Source organism: Prunus dulcis, chromosome 6 (assembly GCF_902201215.1).
Source record: "Prunus dulcis chromosome 6, ALMONDv2, whole genome shotgun sequence".
NCBI lineage: Eukaryota > Viridiplantae > Streptophyta > Magnoliopsida > Rosales > Rosaceae > Prunus > Prunus dulcis.
Genome location: NC_047655.1, coordinates 2179811 through 2207545, shown reverse-complemented (window position 1 = coordinate 2207545; position 27735 = coordinate 2179811). Strand labels below are relative to the sequence as shown.

General features: G+C 35.8%; 3 protein-coding genes and 1 long non-coding RNA gene across 4 annotated transcripts; 2 read left to right on the top strand and 2 right to left on the bottom strand.

Moving 5' to 3' along the window:
• Positions 1–2796: 2796 nt before the first annotated feature.
• Positions 2797–3373, bottom strand: LOC117633089 (heavy metal-associated isoprenylated plant protein 47-like). The gene is made up of 3 exons (XM_034366772.1): positions 3291–3373; positions 3135–3213; positions 2797–3056 (listed from the first exon to the last, which is right to left on the bottom strand). The coding sequence occupies exons 1-3, from the start codon at positions 3294–3296 to the stop codon at positions 2797–2799; spliced, it is 345 nt and encodes a 114-aa protein (XP_034222663.1). The 5' UTR covers positions 3297–3373.
• A 2218-nt stretch (positions 3374–5591) lies between these two features.
• LOC117629541 (heavy metal-associated isoprenylated plant protein 47-like) lies at positions 5592–6069 on the bottom strand. Its single transcript, XM_034362054.1, has 2 exons — positions 5985–6069; positions 5592–5878 (listed from the first exon to the last, which is right to left on the bottom strand). Exons 1-2 carry the CDS (start codon positions 6067–6069, stop codon positions 5592–5594), a joined length of 372 nt encoding a protein of 123 aa, XP_034217945.1.
• A 10223-nt stretch (positions 6070–16292) lies between these two features.
• LOC117632472 lies at positions 16293–17682 on the top strand. Its single transcript, XM_034365955.1, has 2 exons — positions 16293–17466; positions 17555–17682. The coding sequence occupies exons 1-2, from the start codon at positions 16415–16417 to the stop codon at positions 17556–17558; spliced, it is 1056 nt and encodes a 351-aa protein (XP_034221846.1). The 5' UTR covers positions 16293–16414; the 3' UTR covers positions 17559–17682.
• Positions 17683–22033: 4351 nt separating this feature from the next.
• On the top strand, positions 22034–23006 carry LOC117632771. Its single transcript, XR_004586516.1, has 4 exons — positions 22034–22210; positions 22589–22691; positions 22786–22862; positions 22991–23006. It is a non-coding gene; the product is annotated as an uncharacterized LOC117632771 (long non-coding RNA).
• The last annotated feature ends 4729 nt before the right edge of the window (positions 23007–27735 follow it).

Sequence of the window (27735 nt, the reverse complement as noted above, 5' to 3'; positions counted from 1 at the left end):
TTTTCTAAAGTGCCCACGCACCACCGCACGTTGGTGCCCAAAGCGATTACGCATCGCTAGAAAATCTCAAAATCATAGCTTCAAACTCCTATCCTAGGTATAACACCATATTTGAAGCCTCTTTTGTTCTTAGACCAACCTGGCCGGAAGTGACCGGAATAGCGATCCAAAAATTGACAGATTTTCAATTTGAAAATCGACCCATCAACCCTAAAAATTAATTCAATCCTACCCAACCATCAGCTAGAACGCATTAAAAGGATGAGAAAGCATACCTAAATCGACGAAAATGGTGGCCGGAGGTGTTCGAACGAGCTCCGTGAATTTTGGGTTAAAACCGGTCTGATTTTTGCATTTTTTGACGATCACAGGTGGTTCTAGCGGCTGAGATTGGTTAGGATGGGAAGAGGGAGGTGGCCCGGTTCTTTTGGGACCGGTGTCACCCCAAGCGGTGGCCGGATGCGACGGTGGTGGCCCAAAAACCACCGCGGTGAACAGTAACATGGGGCTGTTTATGCACGCACACAGAGAGAGAGAGAGAGAGAGCGAGAGAGAGAGAGAGAGATTTCTGTTTTTATAAAAATCCCATTTTGAAATAATTACGATTGTGCCACTAAGTTTCTTTTGACCATATCTCTCTAGTTACAGCTCCGATTCGAGCTCATCACGTGTCAACAGACTCATCTCAGTACGACCTACCCAAATATACCAGTCACTGTCCCAAACTCTTTTCGGGTAAGAAAATAACCAAAAGACCCCTACTCCAAGGGCAAATTTGTAATTTCACTTAAATAATTTAAATAAGGGATTAAATTTGGAGTCGGGGTGTTACACAGCCTACATCTTTGCCCGCCTATCTCATGTCAAATGACTTTACATCACTCATACCTATTCAACCTCTGCGCCTGCCTGATGATCTGTTACCTACTCAACCAGGGTGTAAACTATTGCCTAGGTTCTGTGATTTGTATACTGCTAAATCGCGTGAAATATATTGTAGGACTGTCTCTCTAGGAGGAAAGAGATATGTCTTATTTTGTCTATTGACACTGGATTTGAGTCCAAAGACGCAGTTCTAAGGAAGATGCCATTTTTGTGGTAAGTTTTGAATTTCAAGTTTCAGACAATAGAGACTTGTTAACCATCAAAACGGGGTCTTGTAGTGTTCAGTGTTTTCTACTCAGTGCCAACAATCCAATGGCAACTAAAGTATCCATGCATAATGCCTTTTGGCTGTAAGTTTGGTTAACTCACAATTTGTTCCTTTCAAGTTCGGTTTTTCTTTTTTGTAGTTATGAAATTTGATATAGTTTTGATAAACAATGAAACAGGTAAACCTTAGACTTTGTTTTTACGTTATAAATTGGTCATCAATAAAGGGTGGTTCAGCTTCTGTATCTTTTATTCCTATGTTAGAACAGAAGAGATAGATAAAGTGAAGAGCCCATGGGAAAACATTTGTTTAGAAAATCTATGTCACATGAGATATTTAATATTTGTATATTATAATTAGGCAAGATGAGAAGTGAAGAATGATATTGATTCTTTCTTGACTACCAACCCACCTCCACAATGTCACAATCCACATTTCCATTGATAATGACCCAATCCCCTTTGTCTCATATTGATGGTTGATTTGCAATATACTACCTGCCATATGATCATAGGTTTTTCTAAGATATACAAATTCGATCTGAAAGCGAGGTATCTAACAAACTTGCCTCTGAGCTAAACTGAAAACTAAAATCCTCTCCACCATAGGTTTCTCTAGAATACTTTTCAACGTACGTAATTAGAAAATCGTTTGAAACATATACGATAAAAAATCACTTATTTAAGTGGTTCATACATGTTTATGAAAGTAATTAATAATTCTCGTCATGGTGATTATATCTTTTAGATCATTTACATTGGAACAGCGAAGTCAAAGTCTTTTAGTAATCTATAACAACTCGTAAAAAGCAGATTTTGGATGAGAAAGCCTAATATCCATGACTGTAAGTTTGTTATTCCAACCTGCACTAGCTGTCACCAAATATACATCTCCTACATACAAATAATATAATATATAACATATATATATATCATAACAAAGTCAAAGTCTTTCTTGACGTGACTTATGAGTTTCCTTGCACACTAAGGATTCCCATATTAATTGTAATTGGTTTTCTTTTATTTTTGATTTTCTACCGTGAATAAAATTAGTTGTTATTACTTTCCTTGGCCTACAAAGCTTTTTTGTGTTATAAATATGACCTTACACAAAGAGAAGAATACACATAAAATTCCCACAAATAATATTCTCTCATATTTTAGCAGTTTTTACATATAAATATATATATATATATGTTAGATATGATGGCTACGTCACATAGATATTAAATATTTGCATATGAAAATGAGGAAATATATGTAGCAATCCATGGCGTCACTTATTATAGCTTATTTAAGCCTGAAGTGAAAACTTTATACTCAAAATTAAAAGTTCGGGTAATGAAATTGGTGTCATCACTAAAAAAATATGTTCTTGTAGCGAAATTATACCCTCTTTGGTTATTCATAAAGTTGGGTGGGTCAGAACTTCTTACAGAAAGCAACAGCTCCATTTAGCATCAGCAAAAATGTAAATTCAAATTTGTTCGATTGAATCTTACACCATATATATATGAAATGGCAAACTAGCTGAGGTGGATGTGCCCATTTTGTACATATATATAGTCAACTTTTCAATCATGAATTAAAATACTGAAATTAAATTGATATAATCGTGAAATTAAATAAAACTTTCTAGGACAATTACATGATAGAGCAAGTTGGCTCTGGATATTCGCGAACCACTTCACAGTACATTGGAGGACGATGCGGAGCACAATACTGTACATAGTTTGCAGTTGGCTTTTCCTCTTTTTTATCTCCTTTCACTTGTTCAACTTTAACTATGGCCGCGAAGCCAAGCTTCTTCCTTAGCAACTCCGTCACGCAAACCGAGTCCACACCGTCTCCGATCACCTCCACATGATCCCTGTTTGCTCCTTCTATCGACACTTTGCTCACACCTGCTTATGTTATCAACTCCAATTAATATATCTGGAAAAGTTGAAAGAAATTTTGATGGATCATGGATATATATATACCGTATGCAGATGCTGCAATCTTCAACGCCTTGGTTCTGCATTTGTCACAGTGCATTTGCACCTTCACTAATATCTTTTGCTGCAAAACAACAAATACATAAATATATGTATACATGAAAAAAGAAAATGAAGGCAACGTACTTGCATAAAATGTACCTTCATGTTGGAGGGTATATATGTATGACCAAAACAAAATGGAAGACCTTTGAATTTTTGGGATGGAAAACTCTATGAATCTATGAAAGTAGAACTCTTGCTGTGATCTGTACTTATACTATTGTAAGTTCATATACATATGGAAACAATAATTATTTTTGTTTTCTTTTTATAAAGTCAGATCAAGCACGCGGTTTCGCAGAATTAGTCATGCCAATGGACCAATGGTATTCTTTATTTTAATTTTTTATTTTATAAAAGAATATACATCTCATTCTCACTTATATTTTTTTTATTATTAATGAGATAAGGGGGACAAAACCCCAAAAAGAAACAATAACTAACTAATATAGATCAAGCGAGCCTAACAACACCTTAAGAAATCATCCACCGAGAAAGAGTTAACCCCGATAGGAGCCTAATCCAAATAACAGACCCCCATATCCAAGTTAATGCTCTAGTTAGCCATACAATCAACTACAAAATTCATTTCTTTGTAAACATGATCAAGGTGACCGTTGCCAACACGCCTTATAAGAACACAACAGCTCTGAATCAACGGAGCAAGAGGGTGACAAGTCAACGTAGAATACTTACTTTTCTCTATATATTATTATAAATGTTTTACCACAAGCCAGAATACTTTGATTACGTATCACTATACCTTTAATTTTCCCTTGTTGTGGCATTTGTATTCATACGGAACTAATATATTATTAAGAGATATTTATCAGTTCCTAATTACTAGTGGGTTTGACAACTTTTAATTAATTTATTTATAATGGCATTCTTATCCAGTGATTAAGTAGTCTCACCACCCAGAGAATGAGTCAATATCGCCAGCAAGTAGCAAATGAATTTCAAGGATCAAAACCTTTTGACCATCACACGGTTCGGCCACTCAAAACTATCCACCACGCTTATCCAGCTAATCCTCTTAATCTATACAACGTAACGAATTTGAATATTTAATATACCCGAGTAACTCACTAAAATCACAACAAAAAATAAATGTCTAAATACAGGTGATAATCTAAATTATAAAGAGAGGGAGGTTTCTCATACACACTACCAATGTGCAATAGGGAAATCAAACATGAGACCACTAGTCTGCAAATCAATATCCTTTTTCATTGAACTAGACCATGTTGATGTGTTAAACTATAATTTGTTTGCTAGAAGAAAGGACGCATTACACATAAGGAGTCAAGTATATTTTTCCATTCAATGTTACGAGAAAAACAAAATTTCATGCTAATTACGTAGTCAACTCCTTATGTAAATTGTTTCATCTAATATCGAATTAACTAAAATCAAATTATATATAAGTAGTCTATTTTTGCCAACATGAATTGGAAATACCCATATATGTATATAATTGTTGGAGGCTTAAAAGCTCTCTACTTTAATTTGAAATTAGATATATATATATACGCTGCAGAAATAATCTAGACTACTTTGGTGAAACTATAGAAAGTACATGCATTTCTTTCTTTCTTATCTTTAGAACTCATTTTGATTTGACTGCCTTAAGGTTAAAGATTCATGTAGTTGGTAAAAATCTATCTTGTGAAGTCAAGGTCTTTTAGTAATAAAAAAGAAGGCGTAAAAGTAGATTTCACAAATGTGAAAACCCTTTTTTAAATTTTATTTGGATGAAAAAAGCATACCTAATATGCATGACTACAAGTTTATTATTACAAACCCTAGCTGTCTTTGCTTTCACATAAATTAATAATATGGCACTATCATAAATTTGAGTAAAATGTTTTGTTTAATTGCAGTGGGGGAACATATATTACATATGCGGATGTGATATTCAAATATTTGCATATAAAATAATGCATGATGATCATGGTAAGTGTTCATTGATTGATTCTTTCTTGACTGCCAAACAACCTCAATTATGTCCCTCAAAATATCGTCCCACTCAATCTTTGTTTTCCACACATTGTCCCATATGATTGATTCATTCTTGGCTAGCCTCAGGCACGAAGTAGTCAAGGTGTCACTTCTCATACTTTTTCTTATGCCGTCCACTTTTTATGGAGAACTCAACATTATAGTTTGTAATTTAGACCGTTTATTTTTTAAATCCTAATAAAAAATTATTCGTGCAGAAGCAAGCACGAACAAAATCTAAAAAATAAAAAGAAATGGATCGATATTGTATATCTTTGTTTTCTGAACTTGTGATCTAGCTAGTCTTGGTTTTGATAATGATCTTCGAATTTAAATTAAAATGCCAAGTAAAAAATTACATGACTGGTCTTCAAATTTGAATTAAAATGTCAAGGACAATTACATGATAGAGCAGTTGTTTGGTTCTGGATATTCACAAACCACTCCATAATACATTGAAGGACACTGCGGAGCACAATAGCTGGCTGATGATATGCATTGAACTGGTGGAGTTGGCTTTTCCTCTTTCGTATCAGCTTTAGCTTCCTTCACTTCTTCAACTTTGACAATGGTGGCGGAGCGAAGCTTCTTCCTTAACAATCTGGTCAAGCAAACAGAATCAACCCCATCCCCAATCACCTCAATGTGATCTTTGTCTGCTCCTTCGATGGACACTTTGCTCACACCTGCTTTATATATAATCATTCCATTAATACTAATCAACTGACCTAATTAGTGATGAAAGAGTTGAAAGAAATTTTGATTGATCTGTTCATATCGATGGATGCATACCGTGTGCAGCTGCTGCAATCTTCAAGGCCTTGGTTCTGCATTTGTCACAGTGCATTGACACCTTCACCAATATCTTCTGCTGCATTGTAGAAACAAAAAACACATAGTTTCTTAGCTCTTTTAGGAAACACTAATTAATTTGTTCTTTTCACTTGCATTAAAAAAAAAACACGAAACTTACAAAAAATGTGGAATAGTACATATACATATGTGTTTAAGAACAAATTAAAATAAAATGGTTACCTTCATGTTGAAGATGACTCGTATGTGTGAGATGGAAGAGCTCTAATGTTTTGGTAAATTGGAAACTCTATGATTTTATGAGTGAATTAGTGTACTATGCTATTGGCATAGCATCTTATATAGAAAAAAAAAAAAAAAAAAAATCTACGTCCTAGAGGCTAGAACATTATAATTAATTAGCTTCTGTTGACTTGTGAGTCCTTATACAGAGGTAGGTGACTATTTTATACAAGGTTTTTTATGTGTTTGAAAAGTCGCGGTTTTGCAGAATCAATCATGCCAGTTGTATTTCAAAACGAGTTTGTCTATTTAAACCCCGCACTTTTTTTTTGTTCATCTTATATTCTAAGTTCATTCTAACTTATAGTTCAAATTTAAACAATTTCTAATAAAACCCTACTATCTTCCCAAACTACCCTTAAATAGCCACCCAACAGGAAAGAGAAAAAAAAAAAAAAAATTTATCAGCTTCACACCCCACTATCTTAATCACCACTCTAAGTTCACATCAACCTTATATTACTTAAAGAGATAAAAAAAAAACATTGTTGTCAACTATTCTTTATATATATTGGTCTTTATTAAAACATATTATAATCAAACAATATACTATTAGTCAATGATATCACATGCAATGTGCTGTTCAGGTTTTTTATTATAGAGAAATGATGTATTGATAACAAAAAATAATAAAACTTAAAAGCTTAATTGACGATCCAAGAAATAATCTCACATTATATACCTCAATTGACGACCCACAAGCCACTATTTGCATACCGTATTTAGGGTTTGTGAAGAGAAGACGAGAATGTACGTAGGTTTTTTGGATTGAAAGAGAAAAACAGTCTGGCAATATGGTGTAGAGAAGTTTGTGCTTTTCTATAACTTAATATGAAGAGTGGCAATGTGTGTGGGTGAGTGTATAGATATACTAGGGTTAAGTATTAAGTTGGATGACCTTTTTTTTTTTTTGTCTTTTTATGCAATAATAAAACTTAAAAGCTTAATGATTTAAGTCTTGGGATGAACAAAGAAAAGTATGGGGTTTAAATATAAAAAAACACTTCAAAACCGTTTCTATCTAAGCTTGCTATTTGCAAATAAAAGATTGTACATTCTCAGTCTTAAGACAACCAGAATACTTTGCTTGCGTGTCACTTTATTTATTTATTCCTTTTTATGGGGCGGAATTCATATTAATTGGAGGTTCTAATTACTAGTGGTGGACTTAACAATCATTTTTTTTTTTGTTTCAACTAACGCTGGATGGTTTTGACGTACTCAAATGATTAATTAGTCTTAATACCCAGAATCGGACACTATAGAGAGATATATTATATAGCAAGTACCAGATGAATTTCAAGAATCCAATGTATTTTGACCAACATTGGACCTCTGAGAAGTTATCCACATGCCCGACACTCTGTAGCACGCCACCTATAATTAATCCACATTTTATCCATACATATAAACCTAAATGAAATTATTTAAGGGCCGTTTGGTATCCCATTTATAAAAAAAAATTTAAAAAAAAATTAAGATTTATTTTGAAAATATAAGTTTTTAAATACTAATTTTAAGATTTAAAAACTTATTTAATATTGAACTCTAAATTATTTTTAAGATCTAAAACAAATTAGAATTAAAATTAGAAGTCGTAGATTTCCAAATTGAAATTAATATGAGTATGTATGAGCGGTTTGATTTTTATTGCTGTTATTTTTGCATCCCAGCTCGGCTCAAAGCCTTATATGAAAGCTTTGGCAAGTTGGCAGTCTTTGATGAGTGGTTCATGGCAGGGTCCCACGTTTTATCAATGGATTCAACGGTTGTGATTCTTTCCTCAATTCCCCCTGATGAGGGAGGCTAGCTTTCAAGTAATTTACAATTTAATCCCGAAAATTAACGACTGTAGACTATGACATGCGCGCTTTTGAGTTTGTGTTCATTTTTCATGTTATTGTTATCGTTGACATATTACTTGTATTTTATACAAATGATTAACGGGGTTAGTACCATTCTCGTATTCTGCGTAATCGAAAACAAATGTATTTTGTAGGATGTTGTTCTGTTAGTTTAGAAACTCTTAATCATGTTATTGAATGCAGCTATGGATTAGGTTGATTTATTTTACTTCGCTTAGTTATCTCTCCTGGTTTCTAAGTTCTAACAATAAGATTTGCCTAATTTGTTCATATAGGTTGTTTGCACATCTATGAGAGGAATGAAGAAGTACTTATATTTAATATTTTCAATTTCACACACACACACACATGTATTAGTGCTGTACTCTCTTTGGAAATTTAAGTGCTAATTTGCTACAATGGGAACTCATTATGCCATGATTTCAACTTTCCATTGTGTTATTATGTTTTTTTTTTTTTTCCTGGGTATTTGTTCGGTTAAGAACAAGACCTAGTGTTTCTGTCCTTGGGTCTAATATTCATAAAGGTCTTACTGATATTGCTTCTACTTCACTTGACGATTCCTGGTTCGTGAAATAAAAATACACCATTTATTCATTTATATGTATTTATTTCTAAAATCACAGATAGAGATGATGAAGATTTATGTGATTTAATCATTAATATAAAATCGAGATTGAATGATATTTGAACAGACTGCTTCAGACAACCATACTGAATATGTTCATTTGGGTAAGGATCGGGGTTGGGTTGCGGCTGAGGCTGGGGTGGTCATTGGGGAGAAGAAAATACAGAGGGAGAGGGAGGGAGAGAGAGAGAGAGAGAGAGAGAGAGAGAGAGAGGGGCTGGGGTGGTTCTTTTTTTGTGTGGTTGTTTTTTTATTCTTTTATAGTTTCTAATTAATTTTAAAAATAAAGAAAATTTTGTATTAATTAATTTTTAATCATATATTTTTATTTTTTAGTTGTCAAAAGTCTTATTTATCTCCACAAATGTAGCATGTGCTGCTCACATGACTAAATTTAACGGAAAATGTAACGGTATGACTAAATCGCTAATTAATAAAGAGTTGGTGGACCATTTGAACGAATAATTTAGTTTATGAACCAAAATATAAATCGGGTATAAGTTTGAGAATTGATGTGCACTTGAACACTTTTGAGGTTAATAAGAAAATAACTCAGCCACATATATTTGAACACACTTTAGAGGTCGACAAGAAAGTAACCCTAAATCCTAATGATAAAAGAACTCAGAATTAATAGTCAAAATCTAAATAGTCGGATATTTCAATGATACGACTAAACAAAATTACAGAAACTTATAGCAAAAGGCACCATGAATGTATGCTCCAATGGTGCTAGGTTCGGATGGCCCATCGGCATGATATGTAAACTGAGAAACATGATTGAGCATTGTGAAGTGTAAGGCATCTCCACTCAGTAGAAGTTGAAAATTCTCAGTTCCATAAACAAACATTGCTTTTATGGATCTGAAACATTCTAGGTAGGATAAAGTACTAAGCTGAGAATTTAACAGGGTTACAAAATATGAGAGAAACCGACGAACAGCAGGACCAACAACCAACTCGTACACACAGAATCAATTTCATCTTCATGCTATACTGCTGCACCTGAAAACAATTCAAAAGAAACTCAACCAATAGTCCCTGAAGAGACCAAAAAAAAAAAAAAAGGGATTTGTAAACAGTATCAAATGTTCCAAGACCAATAGTGTAAATTAACTAAGCACATAGCAACATTTGCCCTACATGATATCAGAACTGTTAACCCAAAGCCTTTTTTTTTCTTCTCTTATTTCGATAAAATATGATCCTCATTTTATTCATTGCCATAGGTCCTCAACCATGTGATGATAGAAGAACTCAGAATTAATGGTCAAAATCTAAATAGTTGGGCATTTCAATGATACTAGTAAACAAAATTAAATAAACTTACAGGAAAAAGGCACCGTGAATGTATATTCCGGTGGTGCTAGGTTCGAATGACTCATCGCCATGATATATAAATTGAGAAACATCATTGAGCATTGTGAAGTATAAGGCATCTCTACTTGGTAGAAGTTGAAATTCGAAACCAATAACATGAATCTCTACATCCTTGGGCTCATGCCCATAGTCTACGCACATAACAAGACATACTTTTTGCTCCCCTAAATGAACCAACTTAAATTGCATTCCACGCACATGTTGACGATTACGAGGTAAGATACCCTCCGGCACCTTCAAATCTTTCAGCAGTTTCAATGATTTACAGTCTTTTGACATCAGATACCCACGAATAGACGCACCCCACCATTCATAATCACGACAAGGACGAGCACGATGATAATGATGCTCCTCCAAATCAAAGTTGTCCTGGTCGTACTCATCGGGGTCGTCTTCATCAATGTCGTCGCCAGCTTCAACAGCGTCACTTTCTGGCGTACAGCTTAGAATCACCCATCTCCATCCTTAGTTTCCACTGCTAAAGCTTGACCATTAAATTCCATGGGCAAGCTTTGGCAGTCCCATTCTTGACTAGGGTCATCCATGTTAAATTCGTGTTCTTTCCTTTCTTGAATGGGATCATCCATGTTAAAACAGAATATGGGACTAAAGATAGATGAAACAATATGTTAGAGCCTACAACTGCATGAGCAGTAAAAGGATCATGTTTAAGGTAGTCGCGGGTGAAAGGTGGGGGTTCAGGCAGACTGGCCCATTTGCCCTTTTTTGGATCAAACATTTCAAAAGAGGAAGTAAAGTGATGGCCAGCAGAAAACTTTAAAGAGAAAGTTGAGAGAACATACAATTTGCCATTATGCAATGCCAGGAAAGGACAAGACTTCCCTTGTTGGAGGAAGGGAATGGTGTAGGTACTGTTTTTATTGTCAAACTGATACACATCCTTCCTTGAAAGAGCTTTCCCTCTCCAATCATGATTGTGACTCTCTCATCACTGAAATTACTTCTGAGGAATCTATGTCTTTGAAAATGGTTTTAGGATTTCCTTTACCTCTTCCCATTCTTACTTCTGTAGGTTTCCGGGTAATAGGGAGATCAGCCACTGCAAACAACCGAATCTACTACTGCGGGATCTTCCGCAGCTTCTGTTGTTATTGCTCCCACCTGTCACATTTGGTGGGAAATTTGTGTAGCAGTCGTACACGGCTTCAAGGCCGCCGGCCAATAGAATGTTAGATCGGAAAATACCGACACCCATACCAAGAGGAAGCCCTTCGCCACATTTATAACCCACTACTTCGATTTCGGGTTTTACGATCTCTGCATGCATCCCATCCATCAAACGCACCGAGATAATACGGTAAGAGACCTTATTACCCTGCTTGTTCTCAGCCAAACATAAATACAGGGTAGGGATAGGTACCCTTTGCATCTGAAAAGCAAAACCATCTTGCATAGGAAAAAACCCCTTAAATCGCAAAAACACTATGCAGCAGTGGTTGGTCTTTCACTTGCCTCCTCTCTGAGACTCTAGACTCAAGGAGAACCCTTATTGCTGATGCCACCGCGAAGCTTGACAAAAGAGGTTGTGTGTGTGTTTGCAAATTGCAACTGGGTTAATTCACACCCACCCTCCCTGCTCTCTCTTCTCTCTTCTCTCGCGTGATGGCCTCCTGTTAAAGAAAATATATTGTAAATATATATTATTATTGCTTGCCCTTTTATTTACTTCCTAGTTTAGGATTCCTAATCCTATCCCAATTGTGGATTTTCTTCCTAGTTTAGAATTCCTAATCCTATCCCAACTGTGTAGTTTCTCCTTGTAATCCTAGGGTTAGGCGTGTGTATATTTGTACTCTCTCCATTATTCAACTATACAATTTTATTATATTAATCAGTTTTCTAATTACTAGTGGACTTAAACTTAATATTGGGTTTTTATGTAAACAATTGTCTTAATTCAACATTCCCATAAACTGAATCAAAGCCCAATGGACATTTCACTTACCTCATTTTATCCACAAAAGTTCATATAACACTTTCCAACGACTGAGGCTTATGAGACCTAATCTTTTATTTCAAATAGTAAAATAGAAATTGAGTTTTTGTTTTTTCTCTTTTTTTTTGTTTTTTTTTGTTTTTTTTTTGTGGGGTACAGAAATTTAGTTATAGTGAAATCAAAGAATTACAAGCAAAGCAAATCAAAGATCCCTGTGATTCATGTTGAACGCGCTTGAGCCAACACATATGGCATGCAGTGGTCATGCGTTTTTTGTCACAATATATATATATCTGATTCATTATTGCGATTTGAAAATTTCTTTCCATACCCAAAACTTATTTTATTAGTGCACATTGTCTTTTTTTTTTTTTTTCCCTCTATACAAGTGATTGTTGTTAAACACTTAAACTACAAATATTTTCTTTGATTATTTTTTTAAACGTAAAGAGAAAAACTAATTAAGCAAACAAATTTTGTTTTACACTATTACAACATAATTAATAGTAATTGTACAAGAAACTATAATCAACCTACTTAAATGTTGTTCTATTCCTACCTCTCAATATCATAATAAAAATAAATAAATAAAAATCAAAACTATACTCGTAGTTTTGCATGATCATTAAAATAAAATTAATGTGATTTTGGCTCTCTCTAATTATATATGATAGTGAATTATATATACATAAGCATAGACACATATATAAAATATTGGAGAAAATTAAAAATATGGCAAATTCACAAGGTAAGAAGTATCCTAGATAGTAATTGAACCATTGTAATTTTATTGGTGATCTCAAATTTGTTGTAAAAGATGTGTAGAGAGGTGAGGACTACAACCCTAATAGATTGAAAGCTACCAACAAAATAGCGCGAAGCCCCTACTTATTTATGGGATAGTTTAAGAGGCCCATTTCTACAAAACAAACCTTTCTATAATATAAGGGGAACTCGAAGAGCTTTCTTCACATGCTTGAGCTCATCTTTCCCCTTTTTATTAGTAAGGTTTTCAAAAGGTAGTTTACTTGCCAACTTGTTAGTGTAAGGAGAAACTTTAGGTTTTTTTTATTGCAGGGGAGCTAACGAGCAAGAAAAGGCCCCTTACTATTACAGATAGGCTAAGGCGCCTTTACTAATATTATAATAGAAGGCGCTTCTTTTTCAAAGTAAAGTTTATCGCTTGTTGCTTTAGAAAGATTGAAAGTGAATCTTAACTCCTTCCTTCAGCCGGCTTCGCCCTATCTATTCATCTCTTTTTTCAAATGGATATTTAGGGATGTCTTGTTCATAGATCTTGAAACCAATCGATTTCGAATGAATCCTCGTATCAAAGGTTAGAATGGAAGAAATAAGCTATTCATCTCACTAGAAGCAAGCTGATGGGACACAACATAGCGACCAATTACCGTTTATGCAGATCCTGCTATTTATTTTTTGTTTAGTAAGCTTTAGTAAGGCAATATAGAATAGAGTACTTAACCACGCTGTTACGCATGAGCTTAGTGAGGGCTGCTCCTAACTCCTACGGTCTTTTGTTCATGTTCCCGGATCCTCAGACGAAAGTTCCAAAGTGGGTGGAAATTCTCAGGATCTTTTTTCATAAGAAAAAAAAAGGTGACCGATGTGGAATTGGTTGCACTTGTGGCCCACTAAAAAGTGGTCCCACTTGAGGAGGAGTGTTGAAGAATACACATAGTCCCACATCGGAAACTTAACAAAATAGAAAGTCTCATATAATGAAGAGTTTTTCTATTTAAACCTCTCGCATTTCTCTTTGTTCACCCCATGTTCTAAGTTCACCCCAACTTTTAATTCAAATTTTCACAATGTCTAAGAAAATCCCACAATCTTCCCAAACTACCCCTAAATATACACCCAGCAGAAAAAATAAAAAAATAAAAAAAAAGAGATAAAAACATTGTTGCCAGAAAATAAAAATGACAGCTGATGAAAATAGGGGAGATTTATTTGTTGCGAGGTCAGTAGAAGAGACAATCTTGCACAAGGAAGAGCCTTGGGAGCTCAAAGTTTCTGAATTGGCTCCAGAACAGAGAAGAAATCAAAGAAACCTTTGAAACAGTGTCTAAAGCTGATTCTCAAAGCACTGACGTAGTTTCCAAAGATGAGATCATTGCTTATTAGATAGTCCATGAAGGGATATCAAAAGAGCAACTTCAAATACCATATTCTATATTGCTTCCTGAAGAAAAGGAGATCAAAGCTTCTGAAAATAGCATGGATGTATTTAGGGTTAAGTATTAAGTTGGATGACTTTTTTGTCTTTTTACACAATAATAAAACTTAAGAGTTTAATAATTGAAGTATTGGGGTGAACAAAGAAATTGTGGGGTTTAAATAGAAAAACTCTATAATGAATGGGTCCACTCCTAATAACATCGATGCCTTTTGTATAAAACCCCACACATACTAAACAAGTGGTTAAGTTAAAGACAATATCGATGTTGCTAGTGGTGGGCCAAAGATTTGTCTCTCTAAAATCTTAAGAAAACATTCCATTCCAAAGCTAACGCAATGCGAAATTCTTACCAGTCATAGTTTTTTCTCAAATGTTGATATCATTATCATATGCGGAAAGTCTTTGCTAAAACCCCTTGCGTTACTCGTAAGTCCAAGTGGAAATTTCCTGCGCAATATTAAAACTTTGGATAATATAAATATATCACCAAAAATTGTATCTTGTAGCAAAATTATAAGCCTCTTTCGTTCAAGTTGTGATCTATAGAAAGCTACACGTTCCATGTATAGCACGTGAAAAACAAAAATGTAATCTGAAATTTTCTTTTTGAATCTTTGAGAGTTCCCCACTAAGTTGGTTACCACAAAACATTTTGTGGTAGATGAAAGAGACACAAGCAAGCATTAAATTTTGATTGACCATACATGCTAGTATGAATCCGGGTTTGTACATTTAGGGATTGTGCATTTTAGTGTAATCATTATAACTGGTCCAAGCATTACAATTAATTAATCTAAATTCATAACTAATGGTACACGTATATGAAGAACAGAAAAAAAAAAAAAAAAAAAAAAACACAGGCACAAGGCACAAAGAAAATTATAAACAAGAAAAAGAAATCAAAATTATAAACCCTAGTTTGTTTGTGATCGATCTAAGATATCAATATATCGATCTTCAAGCTAAATAGAATTGCTGTAAAAAGTGTTTACATGATAGAGCATTGGACTGGTTCTGGCTATTCATGTACCAGTCATAGTACATTGGAGGACAATATTGAACACAGCCTGAGGAGGGGTTGGCTTTTTCTCTTTCTTATCAGCTTTAGCTTCTTTCACTTCTTCAACTTTGACAATGGCCTTGGTTCGGCATTTGTCACAGTGCATTGGCACACTCACTACTATCTTCTGCTGCACATAAAATTTGTACAAAATTATGTGTGAGCAATGATCATCTTATATATTCAATGTCACTTGCATAAAAAGGAAAAGCATGTGCCTATGTACAATAAAATTCAGAGAATTCAAGTATGAAATGGAAGAATTAAATTTTATAGGCTTTGAAGTTTTTTGGGATGGAAAACTCTATGAAATCTATGAGTGAATAAATCTATATGAAAGTAGAACTATCGATCACTGTGTTATATACTTATTTTATAGGAGCCAGCTTCGTCCTACAATATTATTAGCTCCTGTTGTCTTGTAATTTTAAGTCCACATACACCTGCGCGGTTTGGTAGACTTTGTAATGACAATGGTATATATTCATTTATTATCATTATTGTAAACAAATTACCGACGACAGTCAAGTTTTTTGTTTTTGTTTTTGTTTTTTTTATAAACACAATTACCAAATTAATGTATATTTGTTGCTGGTGAGTCCTTATCTATTTAGGATTTTAATTTCTTACTAAATTAGGATTTTGATTACTTACCTATTTATTTAGTTATATTGTAATTAATATTTATTTCCTATTGTAATTTAAAATTATAACTTATTGTATTTAAGGTTACCGCATCTTTCTACTTATTTATAAATACCTTCATATCTGAGATATAGCACTCATCAATTTCTAAGTGGTGAACCTCCGATACAACTAAACCCTAAGAAATTCGTTTATTTATGGAGGAGCTAAAGGATCGCCCTGGTTCGTCGTATAAGCCGAAGAAAGTCCTGTATTTATGTTTCGGCGAGTATTTTCCGAGCACTTGGGTTTGTTACTCTATTCACGCCTTTGGTTTGGAGAAAAATTGCCAAATACTTCCATTGACAGATTCCAGTGAAGTGGCTAAAACAAAGAGTCATGTTCCCGTAATTATGGGTTCTGGTGTCTACGGCTCCAAGATCGTTTTGGCCGGCGGCATTAGACCGGAATTCGATGGATTAGCCAATTTCATACCACGTCCGTGTAGAGAAGTTTATGCGTTTGACACTGCGATTATGAATTCACATCCACCAGATATGATACAGTGCCGTGGTCCCCTTCAACACGGGAAGACTCATCCCCTCGTGGTAGAGCACAAGGACAAGTTATATGTTCTCTCCCCGTTAACAGGTCAGGGGTTCGAGATGTTCGACCCAAAATATGACACATGGGTGACTTTGCCCGAGCCCCCATTTTTCCACAGACGCTACCTTGGACACCACACCAATTCTGTTGTTGTAGGCAGTAATATCTTTGTGTCATGTGTGTCTAGTATCTACCGCTTTGACATGGCTGACACCAGCCAAATATGGAAGGAGCACTCTTTTACCAACTGCACTGCATTGCCATATAGATGGGATGAGAAAAGTTTAGCGCTGGAAATGAGTGACGGGGATTGGTTGATTTTCACATGTTACCCAGAATTGAGTTATGACCGTCATGAAATCAAAGACAACCGTTGCTGCGACGATTACGACTGCAACAACTCTAATGTGTATGATTATCCTCCTTATCGTCATCAGCTTGTGCCTGATCGTCATTTTGAATGGCATGGTACATCTTTGCCTGCCTATATCATGTCAAAGGACTTTACATCACTCACACCTATTCAACCTCTGCGCTTGCCTGATGATCTGTTACCTACTCAACCAGGCTGTGAAAGGTTGCGTGATCTGTATACGGCTAAACCCCGTGAAATAGATTATAGGATTGTCCATCTAGGAGGTCAAGAGATATGTCTGGTATTGTCTATCGACACTGGATTTGAGCCCAATGGTGGAGTTTTGAGGAAGATGCCAATTTTTGTTGCAAGTTTCGAATTTCAACTTTCAGACAGTAAAGACTTGTTAACCATCAAAACAGGGTCTTGTAGTGTTCAATGTTTTCTACTTGGTGCCTGCTCTTCAAGTGCAACTAAATTATCCATGTGTGGTGCCTTTTGGCTGTAAGTTTTGCTAACTCACTATTTGTTTCTTTCTGGTTTGGGTTTTCTATTTTGGAATTTGATATATTTTTGCTAAACAATGGAACAGGTAAACGTCAGCACTCTTCTCAAATGGTGCAGTCTTAAATGGCGTATGAAAGTTTTGATAATGAATCTGTTTGAGGAATGTGAAACTTTATTTGCTTTTTATGGAGAATGTAATATTCTAAGAATACTCTGATCTTTTACCTAGTTTTTTCATTAAATTGACTTTGGTATATCACTTTTCATTCTTATGACTGAGTGCTTGAATGGTCACCTTGATTAAACCTATATTATATAGAAACAAATTGATTGTATGACATACAAACATGGCTTTAATTACATGATTACATATATAAATGCAGTTACCCCTGGCAATTGTAGCTTCTTGTTTTCGTGTTTGTTTAGCTGTGGAGTTTTATTTTAGGCTTTGTTTATACACAAAATTGAAGCAATTTTCTTTAAAACAGTATAGCATCTCCAGAGCTGGAAGGTCAGATTGATCATCTTTCGGGGGATGCAGGCTTTGAACTCTTGGAAGAGTTAAATACTCATCAAGTGCAAAATATGTTATGATGCTGAGAAAGTGGCAATAAAATTACTTGCAACCAGGTTAGAACTTCCATAACTTCAGAGAACTGCTTGGCGTAGTGCTTCTAGAATGTCTAAGGGCAGGGATTCTTCTGAGGTACATGATTTTGCCAAGATACCTTTGGATAGCAGTTTGAGGGATTGGGCATCTGTATTCCTGGAGTTAAGATGCTATAGAAGTTTCAAAATAAGGATGTTTGCCTGTGAATGAAGAAGAAAAAAAAATTGTTTAAGAAGCTATTTCTCTTTGTAGGGCCTTCACAGCAGTTGAACTGAGAAAGAAATTACATGGAAATAACTTTACTCTAGATACCGTTGAGGCAGTGATAAATGACTTCATTAGCAGGTACATCTAGTCCTGAGAATGTCCTGTGTTGAGAGTGCTCATCAGCCAATTATCTGGAAATAAACATGTTTGAAAACTCCACATGCTTGAGTAATTATTCCACAATAAGCTTAGAAACTGGTTCTACATGCAATGCAAGTTGTAAGACTGATTCAGTTACTACTGTATAAAAAAAAAATGGATTACAGAGATCTGGAAGTATTATTTACAATTCTATAAAAAAAAATTACTTAAACTTAGATATCTGCAATATGCTCATAAAGTGGATACAAATCCATGTGCAGCTGTAATGTTATGGAACAGTTTACTTGGTTTGTGTATTACATATCTGTACAGGTATAAATAATGAGATGTCATGGAATGGAATCTCATTCCCTCACATTAAATTCTAAGCACATAAATGCCAAAATACCAATCATTGTTTAACACTTCTACTACATACCCTGCATTTACTCTCACTCCTCCGGAAGACAGTTAAGCCATCACATATTCCCCCAAAGACCATTCTTTCTTAGTGGGGGAGGCATTGATTATTTCAATCTACAAGAACCACATATAATTAAAATCTAAATTTACACTAAAATTCTTCCTCTATATTCTTCCTTGTTCTATGGGATTTTGATTCTCTCAAGATAATATGCACAGTGGATGAAAGTTCATAACTTATCATTGCATTGAATCTTCAGAGAAAGCGAAGGAGCAGTTAGAAGAGCCTTGTGAAACTGCTTTCCTAGCAGGGGGGGATGCCAAAATTGATTGCAACCCTCCTCCCTTTAACAATTCTGGTTCTCCCCTTGCAGTCTCAACATGTCGAATTTCTGTAAGCATTGCTACGACATCTTTCATCATCATCGGGTGATCATCAGCACGAGTACTGACACAAAGGAATGCCACAGCTAGTGTTTGCAGCATTTCGTGCAACACTCTGAAATAGTGACTGAAAAGTACTTGTGTCAAAGTGCACTGAACGTGTCAAAGTGTTAAAAAGCCCTTGCTCGAGTATCAAGCTAAAATAATTTTGATAGATATGATTTGTCTGATGGTCTGATCTTATCCCTTCTGAGGTTATAGGAATTTTTCATAGGAAGAACCTACAAACCGCATCAGGGGATTCTCAAAAAAACTTTAAAATTTATCTCATTATTAACTTAAACCACCATAAATGTCATTTACTCTTAAAAACCCCACCTAAACTTCCCCTTAAATCAAAATTCAGCTTCTCTTGAAGTACAGGAACTCCATAAAACAGTCAAGTTACATGATGGGCAAAAGATTAATCCATGCGCGGTAAAGTCTTGGATATCCAAGAGGATCAAATCTATCAAAAGCTTCCTGTCATCAACTCTTACAGCAAAGGATTTCTACACAGATTCTGTGATTGTTATTATAGATCATCTTGCAAGTATAGCAAGAGAAAATCAATAGCCCAAGTTTCAGTTGTCCTATCGGAGTGGCTATTAATGTCATCTATGAGAACTCATGCAGTTTTAGAGCTGGTAAGGAGGGCATATGTTAAAACTGATTTGGAGACTCTATAATCTCTCTGACTGATATCATAAATTCTCAATTCTTTTAGTAGCTAGTTTTATGGGGCAAAGTGTTAGACACACATAAGAGCAACACAACCATGTTGCGGGAATGAAAATATTAATATGGATGGTAGGGTTGACTTCAAAAGGACAATTAAAAATCAATACAATAGAAAAACACTGGGAGTGAACCCTGTCAGTGATAAGTAACAGAAGTTAATGTGATAGGAACATGGACAACATAGACCACCAAATGTACCTATAACCGAAGGAAGACTAGTTAAAGATAAATAAGGGCATGTACGATGATGAGGCTTAGCTATCAAATAGATCTCTAGATAATGATCCACTGTCAATCACTCTTGGTCTTCACCTCTTAAGTTCCCAGATTTTCTTCTCACTTGGTAGTTGGAATTTCGATCGCTATTTTCTGTTCACAAATACTATGACCGTCCCCCACAGTGCATTTCTATTATCTGTGCTATGTCCACAAACTCAAAATAAGAAGTCAACTTCAGAGTTGAGACTTTTATAATGATGCTTCATCTTAGACTCCGCGCAAATTTTGTACAGAGCTCACAGGCCACAAGTAAGGAGTAAAATGCACTCATCAAACCTAGATAATTATTTATGCATTTCGTAGCTCCTCTATACCAACTGTACCAACTTCATGAACTTCAATTCCTTGTGGTCCCAGACTCCCCTTGTGAAGTATTTCCGATGAACCTTTCCTTGAGGCTTATCATTATCATATGTACTCATAAAAACTGCCTGGTGTCCCATCCAGCCTAAAATACTGTTGCACTAGATTAGCTAGACTCTGTATGACCTTATAAAGCCTTTCAAGAACTTCAGGTGTTGTGCCATAACACGAAAACCTAAAGTCATTATGCTACTTCCCTTCCCTACATGAAAAATCACGTAATGCTCTCCTAAACTGCAATCTCAAAATCCAACATTAGGCTCTCAATGTAATCTTAACAAAATTCAAGAGCACATTTTCTACTGATTTACGAAAATTGACAGGTGCCCTCATACAACAATTGTCAAGAGCATGTTGAAACAAATTTAAACCCCTACATTGTCTAGCGTTTCAATCAAAATTCAAAATTGAAAAATTGAAAAAGCTATGAACTATTGAATACTAAAATTTACAATGAATGAACAGAGGTAACAGACCTTGACGACAAGGGGAGAGAGAGAATGCGTTTGGATGCTGGAGAGCGAGGACTGAAAAGTTGGCCTAGGCGGGCGGCTAGGCGGGAGCTAGGCGGCTAGGCGATGGCTAGGCGGGCGCTAGGCGGCTAGGCGGTGGCTAGGCGGGTTGGGTAGCCGAACTCGGAGGACGAAGCGGTGACTGGGAGAGAAAGTTCCGTCCTCTGCGAGTGCAAGCTTCGTGTTCGTTCGAATATATAGAATATAGCCGCTCGGCTGTACTTTTGAAATATTCGAATGTAATTAGAAAGTATAGCCGTGCAGCATCATTTTTGCTTTGTCCAGGGCACGTGCAGCATCTGCTATGAGAGCTCTTTGCTTTAAACTCAAGGAAGGATGCAAAATGCAGAAAGGACGCTCTGATACCACTTGATGCAGTTCAAGTATGAACTCGCAGAGCTTGTTACTATTTTTTTTCCTTGTGGATTTCCTTACTACTCTTCACCTTGTTTCTTACTTGTTTTGCACTTCAAAGTATGCTGATAATCTCCTTGGCTAAAAATGTATGTGAATAATTTCACGATCTACTGTCTACTAGATCCCTCCACTAGTTTATGAATCTTCGAGGTAATTTATTTCATGAAAAAGTAAACTAAAGTCATAATTTCATTTAATATGGAGAAAGAGTACCAGAAGATGCCTTCTACCATTACTCAGACTATTTTTTTTTTAATTTCTTGCTGAAGATATGATAGAGATTCATGGTCATTTCAGAATCCTCATGGTGGTTTTGGATTATTAAGCATATCTTATTACATGGGCTTCTTCTTGTTCTAGGAATAGTATGCTGATAATATTGCAGAAGCCACAGGAATATGATTTCATGTGGTAGAAATAGACCAGCTTGACCAAATGAGAATACAGTATGCTGATTATTTGCTGATATGCTCTACGTTTTACTTGTTTGGCAGATTGGGGACTGAAGGTTGATGTTGTTGGTTTTTGTTTTCTTGACCTTGCTTCAAATTATGAACCCCCAGATTCACTTGTGGAGTGGCTTGAAGCTGGTGAACAGCCTGTCTATATTGGATTTGGTAGCCTTGTGAGTTTGTTGCAGCTTTCTCTATTCATGTTTAATATTCTTTTCCCAGTTCTATCCCAGAGTAGCTCTGTTTTGTCCTTACCCTAAAAAAATTACTTGTTCCTTTCCAATTAAAACAATCAACCAAAGCCACAATCTCCAAAGAGTGACCACCTTCATGTTGGTCCCCAACAAACAGGTTGTGGAGGTCTATTCATGACAGATGACAAATCGACCTTTTGGTTGTTCAGTTGTTCAATATCTAATTTGACTGAGGCATGTCTAATACGTGCAAAGTATACCTCTGAATTGCATAGTTATGGTTACTTGATTGTACATTTGATTGAAATGGTAAATTGTCTTGCTTGCTAAATTTTTTTTTTATGTGTATTGCATTAGCCTCTTGAAGAACCAGAGAAAATGACCAATATTATTCTTCAAGCTCTGGAAATAACTGGACAGAGAGGCATCATCAACCGAGGCTGGGGTGGCCTTGGTAATTGTAAGTCTTGATTCTTAAAAAAAGATTAATTTCAAGCACATTGTATTCTTATGCTTCTTTACATATGAAAGCCTTCATATGTTTCTCTTCTCAGTGGCAGAACCAAGTGATTCTGTGTATTTAGTGGACAATTGCCCCCATGATTGGCTATTCCAACGATGCTCTGCTGTGGTAAATTTCAATGCTTTTATTTCTTTTTAATTTGGTTGGGATTTCACTCCACTGGTGTTCAGAACGTCACATGAACTTGATGCACCTTTTTGTTGTTTTGTTGTTTTGTTCCCCCCTTGGATAACTAGGCTACTCCCGGTTTCTTGAGTGTAAACTTAGGCCATCTCCAGCCATGAGCTATATTCTGAATATAACCCTAAAATAATACAAAACCCATCTCCAGCCATGGGCTAAACAAAATTTTGACCAAATTTGGAGGGCCATATTTGGCTCTTTAGCCCTCCAACCGGGTCATGCATACGCGCTGATTTAATTGAAGTTTGACTTTGTTTTGTAATCAATTTCAACATGTAAATACTTGTCACAACTCTGGGGTTATTTTCTGTTATTTCAATCCCTTGTGTGGACCTCAATAGATTAAATTAACGAAGAAATAACTATTTTTGGTGGAAAGGTTAAAGAGCGTGCTGTTGAAATTGCAAGGCCATGGATGGCGAGGATGGGGTGACAGAAGCAGTGAATGCCTTTCATAGGCACTTTCCTCACAATAAATTTGAGGATAAACCCGAGTCATTGCCGGCTAGAAGAGGCTTATTTTCCATCAGGAGGTGTTTTGGCTACTCCTCCTCCTACACATGATTCTTCACTAGTCCACAACGATGTTTTATTCCTATCATGTGCAAGACATCAGAAATGTGAAATTCTGTTATCCTCTTACTAGGTTACTTAAAATTACATCGTTTTTGTTTTGCTCGCCAGACAAATCTTCTACAGATGCCTTTGTTTTCATTATTAGATAATGTCTATTAGGGCCACTTCCGCCAGGACAGTAAAAATTGCTATTGGAACTGTTTTTAATACACTGAGAAAGATGCGATGCTTTGGTAAGGAGCTTGGAAATTTACAAAGCTGAACGATTCTTCAAGAGACTGAAGAACTATATTGATGGCTTAAAAATAAAGCCGTTGACCGCTGCACTATACAAACACAGTTTCTTTCTTAGTCTTGCAACCCTATGCACTTGCCTCTCTCAATTCATAGCATTATCTAAAAACCAGACATCATCAAGCAGAAGATTAGTAGAAAACTCTAGCCAGATCATTCCTTATTCCGGCAGGTAGAATAGCAACTGGAGGAGGAGACACAAAGTTTTGCTTTTCTATGGTTCGGCACCTTTCTGAATAAATAAAGACCCACCTCCGGTCCTTGTGTTGAGGTCAGCTCAAAAACCTACATGAAACACAAGCACATGCAACAATCAAGCAACAATTTATGATACATCCGAAATAATAATAGGGTAATAGGTTCACCAAACTCCATTGAAATCAACTGAGGATAGATTAACAGCTTGATGAGTATCAGCTGTGCTTTCTGTGGACATACCCCCAGTACTACCGCTATTTCTCGTGTCAACAGAGGTTTCATTTCCATGCTTGGACTTGTTGCTCTGACTCCTAATATTGTATTTAAATAGTATAGCCGCGTATAGCCGTGGGACTATACTTGTAAAATTTCTATTCATAGCGTATAGCCGCGCAGCTCTACTGTTAAACAACAGAGGTTGCATTTCCATTCTTGGACTTGTTGCTTTGACTCCTAACAGTTTCACATACTGAATATGCCATCTCATTAATGGAGCTCAAAAATCCACCATACATGAAGAGGGGATAGAGTCAACCTTCTGAATAGACCTAAATCACAAATATCACCTGTTTCATTGGACATGCTACTATGGCAATCCACATGTAGGCTATAGTCAAAATTCCAATTAGAGCAGCGATAAGGCAAGAGACAATAAAAAGGCGGTCAGTTGGTTCTTGTTGTTCCAATTGGAGAAAAAAAAAAATCCTAAGATTGATTTTTGGGTTTCTTCAGCGCAAATTTGTATTCGAATATCTATACTTTTTAAATATTAAAATAAATTTTAAAGAGTATTTAAATATATACTGGGATCCTTTTTAAAAAAACCAAATTTCTTTCCTCTTTTTTTTTTAATCGATAAGAGTAGTTTAGAGCATTATCCATTACTATTTGGCCATTATCCAAGTCTCTATTGTCTCCTTTTGATTTTTAACTAGCATTTTCCCATTTAACACTTGTATTATACATATACGTATGTATTTTTTAATAATACGTTCGTTTTGCGTACACGTCTTATTGACTTAGTACAATACACGTATATACATATTTTTCATGTTTAATACACTTGTTTTTTAACAAAATTTTCAATAGTACATACGAAATTCAAGTATTATACACATAAAATTATATTAAAATATTATATGGTGGCTGAACGTTTTAGCTCTAGAAAATTTTCCTTTTAGTAATTAAATAATATCTTTAGACTTATTTAATTATTATTTCTTTAGTGAATAATTAAATACTTTAATTAACTTAATAAATTGTAATTATTATTTTTATTTAGTCAAATATTTAAATACTAATTATTCACTAAGTAAATAGTAATTAAAAAAGAGAAATCAAGATTATGCTATTCAATGGGTATAGCCGGGTGATTATACTTTAAAAATATTCTATTTGAAATATCCTTTTCAAAATTTTCTTTTTTATTCATTAAATAATATCTTAGCCTTGTTTAAATACTTTCGTTAGTGACTACGTTTTAATTATTATTTCTTTAGTGAGTAATTAGCAATAAACAATAAATATTTTAATGAAAATCCTAGAAATTTTAGTACCCAAAATATTTTAGTATTCCAAAAATGGATTTTAGCCTCAAAACTTCAATCCAAGTCACATCGTGATTCGATTATATCAACTGCTTTTTAGAGTTTGATTGAAATACATGAACTTGAGTCTCACATTAAAAAGAAAGACAAAGTATATCTACTCCTTAGTAGGCTTGTGGTTAGGGTTTGAGGCTTAAGAAAGCTTTGGGAACAATTTCGGAAGCTAAGGCTTTTGGTTCGAGACTTGGATTTTGTAACACCACGACTCCAAATTTAATTCTTTATTAAATTTATTAAAGTGAATTTACGAATTTACCCTTGGGGTAGGGGTATTTTAGTTATTTTCTCATTCGGGAAGAGTTTGGGGCAGTGACTGGTATTTTTGGGTAGGTCGTACTGAGACGAAGTCGTAGACACGTGGTAAGCTTGAATCGGAGTTGTAACGAAGATTTGGCGATCAAAATTAGTTCAGTGGCAAACTTGTAAATAATTCGAACTTGGGTGTAGAAAATCTGAAAACTGGCTTTCTCTCTCCTCAAGCTGGCACAGCTCCTTCTCTCTCCTCTCTCTCTCTCTCCCCAAAACCGTCACTCTCATTCTCTCTCTTCGATTCTCGCAGCACCGTCCACGGCAGGACCTGAGACCGGTCCTGATCGACTCCTCTTGAAGCCCCGAACCCAAACCACCCATTTTTCCCGCCGAAAACCTCGAATCTCGGCCACAATTTCGACTGGTTTGAACAGGTTTTTCGCCTTCGTCGAGCCGTTGTCTCCGCCGCCCAATCTTGGTGAAAAAGGTGAGGGTTCTTCCTCTTTTTACTTGTTCTATCTGTTTCTAGGGTAGGATTTGATCGATTTTGAGTTTGGGAAACCGATTTTTTAAAACCTAGGTTTTGGCCGGATTTCAAAGTACAATTCTAGCCGGTTGTCGTCCGAATTGGACCTCCCCACAGTTGCATAAAGTGATCCTTGCCTCGAGTAGTATCTAGGGTAGGAAGGGTGAATGGTGGTGTGAAGTTTTTTCCGTTGGAAAAATTACTCTACACACCCACGCACTACCGGCACTTTTGGCGGCGCTTGGGCAAGGGTGGTGAAGCCACATTTTATCCTGTTGTAATCCTCAAATTGTCACGAGCGCATAGGCGTGCTCAGATTTCGATTCGGACGTCGTTCGAACGAATTTCTCATATTGTACGTTATCCGGGTTTGATAGGTTCTGACCATTGGATCATCTCCAAATTAAAATATGTTAATCTAGGCACTCTTAGAAACGTGTAGGAGTTTGCGGATCGTGAATCGGGGCCCCGGATGTTCCAAAGTTATGGTTTCTGATAATCCTCTTTTCCAGATCAAACTTTCAAGACGTATTTCCTAACGCGTAGATGGACCTTAGAATACCTCGATCCACGTAAACGCACTGAGAACTTGGGGATTTAATTATATAATTTGTGATTTCCGTTTTGAAGTGTTTTATATTCATTAAGGGTTCGTATCTCGAAATAGGTGCTCTGACCGCACGTACACAACAGGCGGGACCCTTTCAGGGTCGAGCAGCTTGGGACTATATGTGAGTAGACTTTGTTTTCAATCATACGCATGGTTTTATTGATATATTTGAGTATCGTGAGTATGTTTATATTGGATTTTGGGAAATTCTATCTATATTGTCTATCTGTATGGAGTACTTGGGTTGTTGAGGATAGATTGTGGAAGAAATTGAGTATGAGGGGTTGTTGAGAAAAGATGTATGATTACACTATGTAAGTACCATCCCTTTGATTATTAGTCTCACACATGGCGTTGGTAGTTCTGGTGTGTGAGACACTTCTCATACGTGGCGTTGGTAGTTCTGGCATAGGGAAAGACTATGTACATTGTTTGGAATCATCACACATGGCGTTGGTAGTTCAGGTGTGTGATGATGTAGTCTGCGCACATAGGACTTAGTAATAGAGCTACAAGTGGCGTTGGTATTTCCGACTTGTGAGCTATGAAGTTTTGTCCCCTGGTTGGACCGCTCATCCCTAGACGCATGATAGCACCTAGAAATCCTGCAGGCTAGCCAAACAATCCCTCGATTGGATTGTTTCCCCGGTACCCAGGTAGTGTGATGAGTATATTGTATATTTATATTTATATATTTATATCTATATATAGGTGTGAGTGTAAAGCAATTAGTGTATA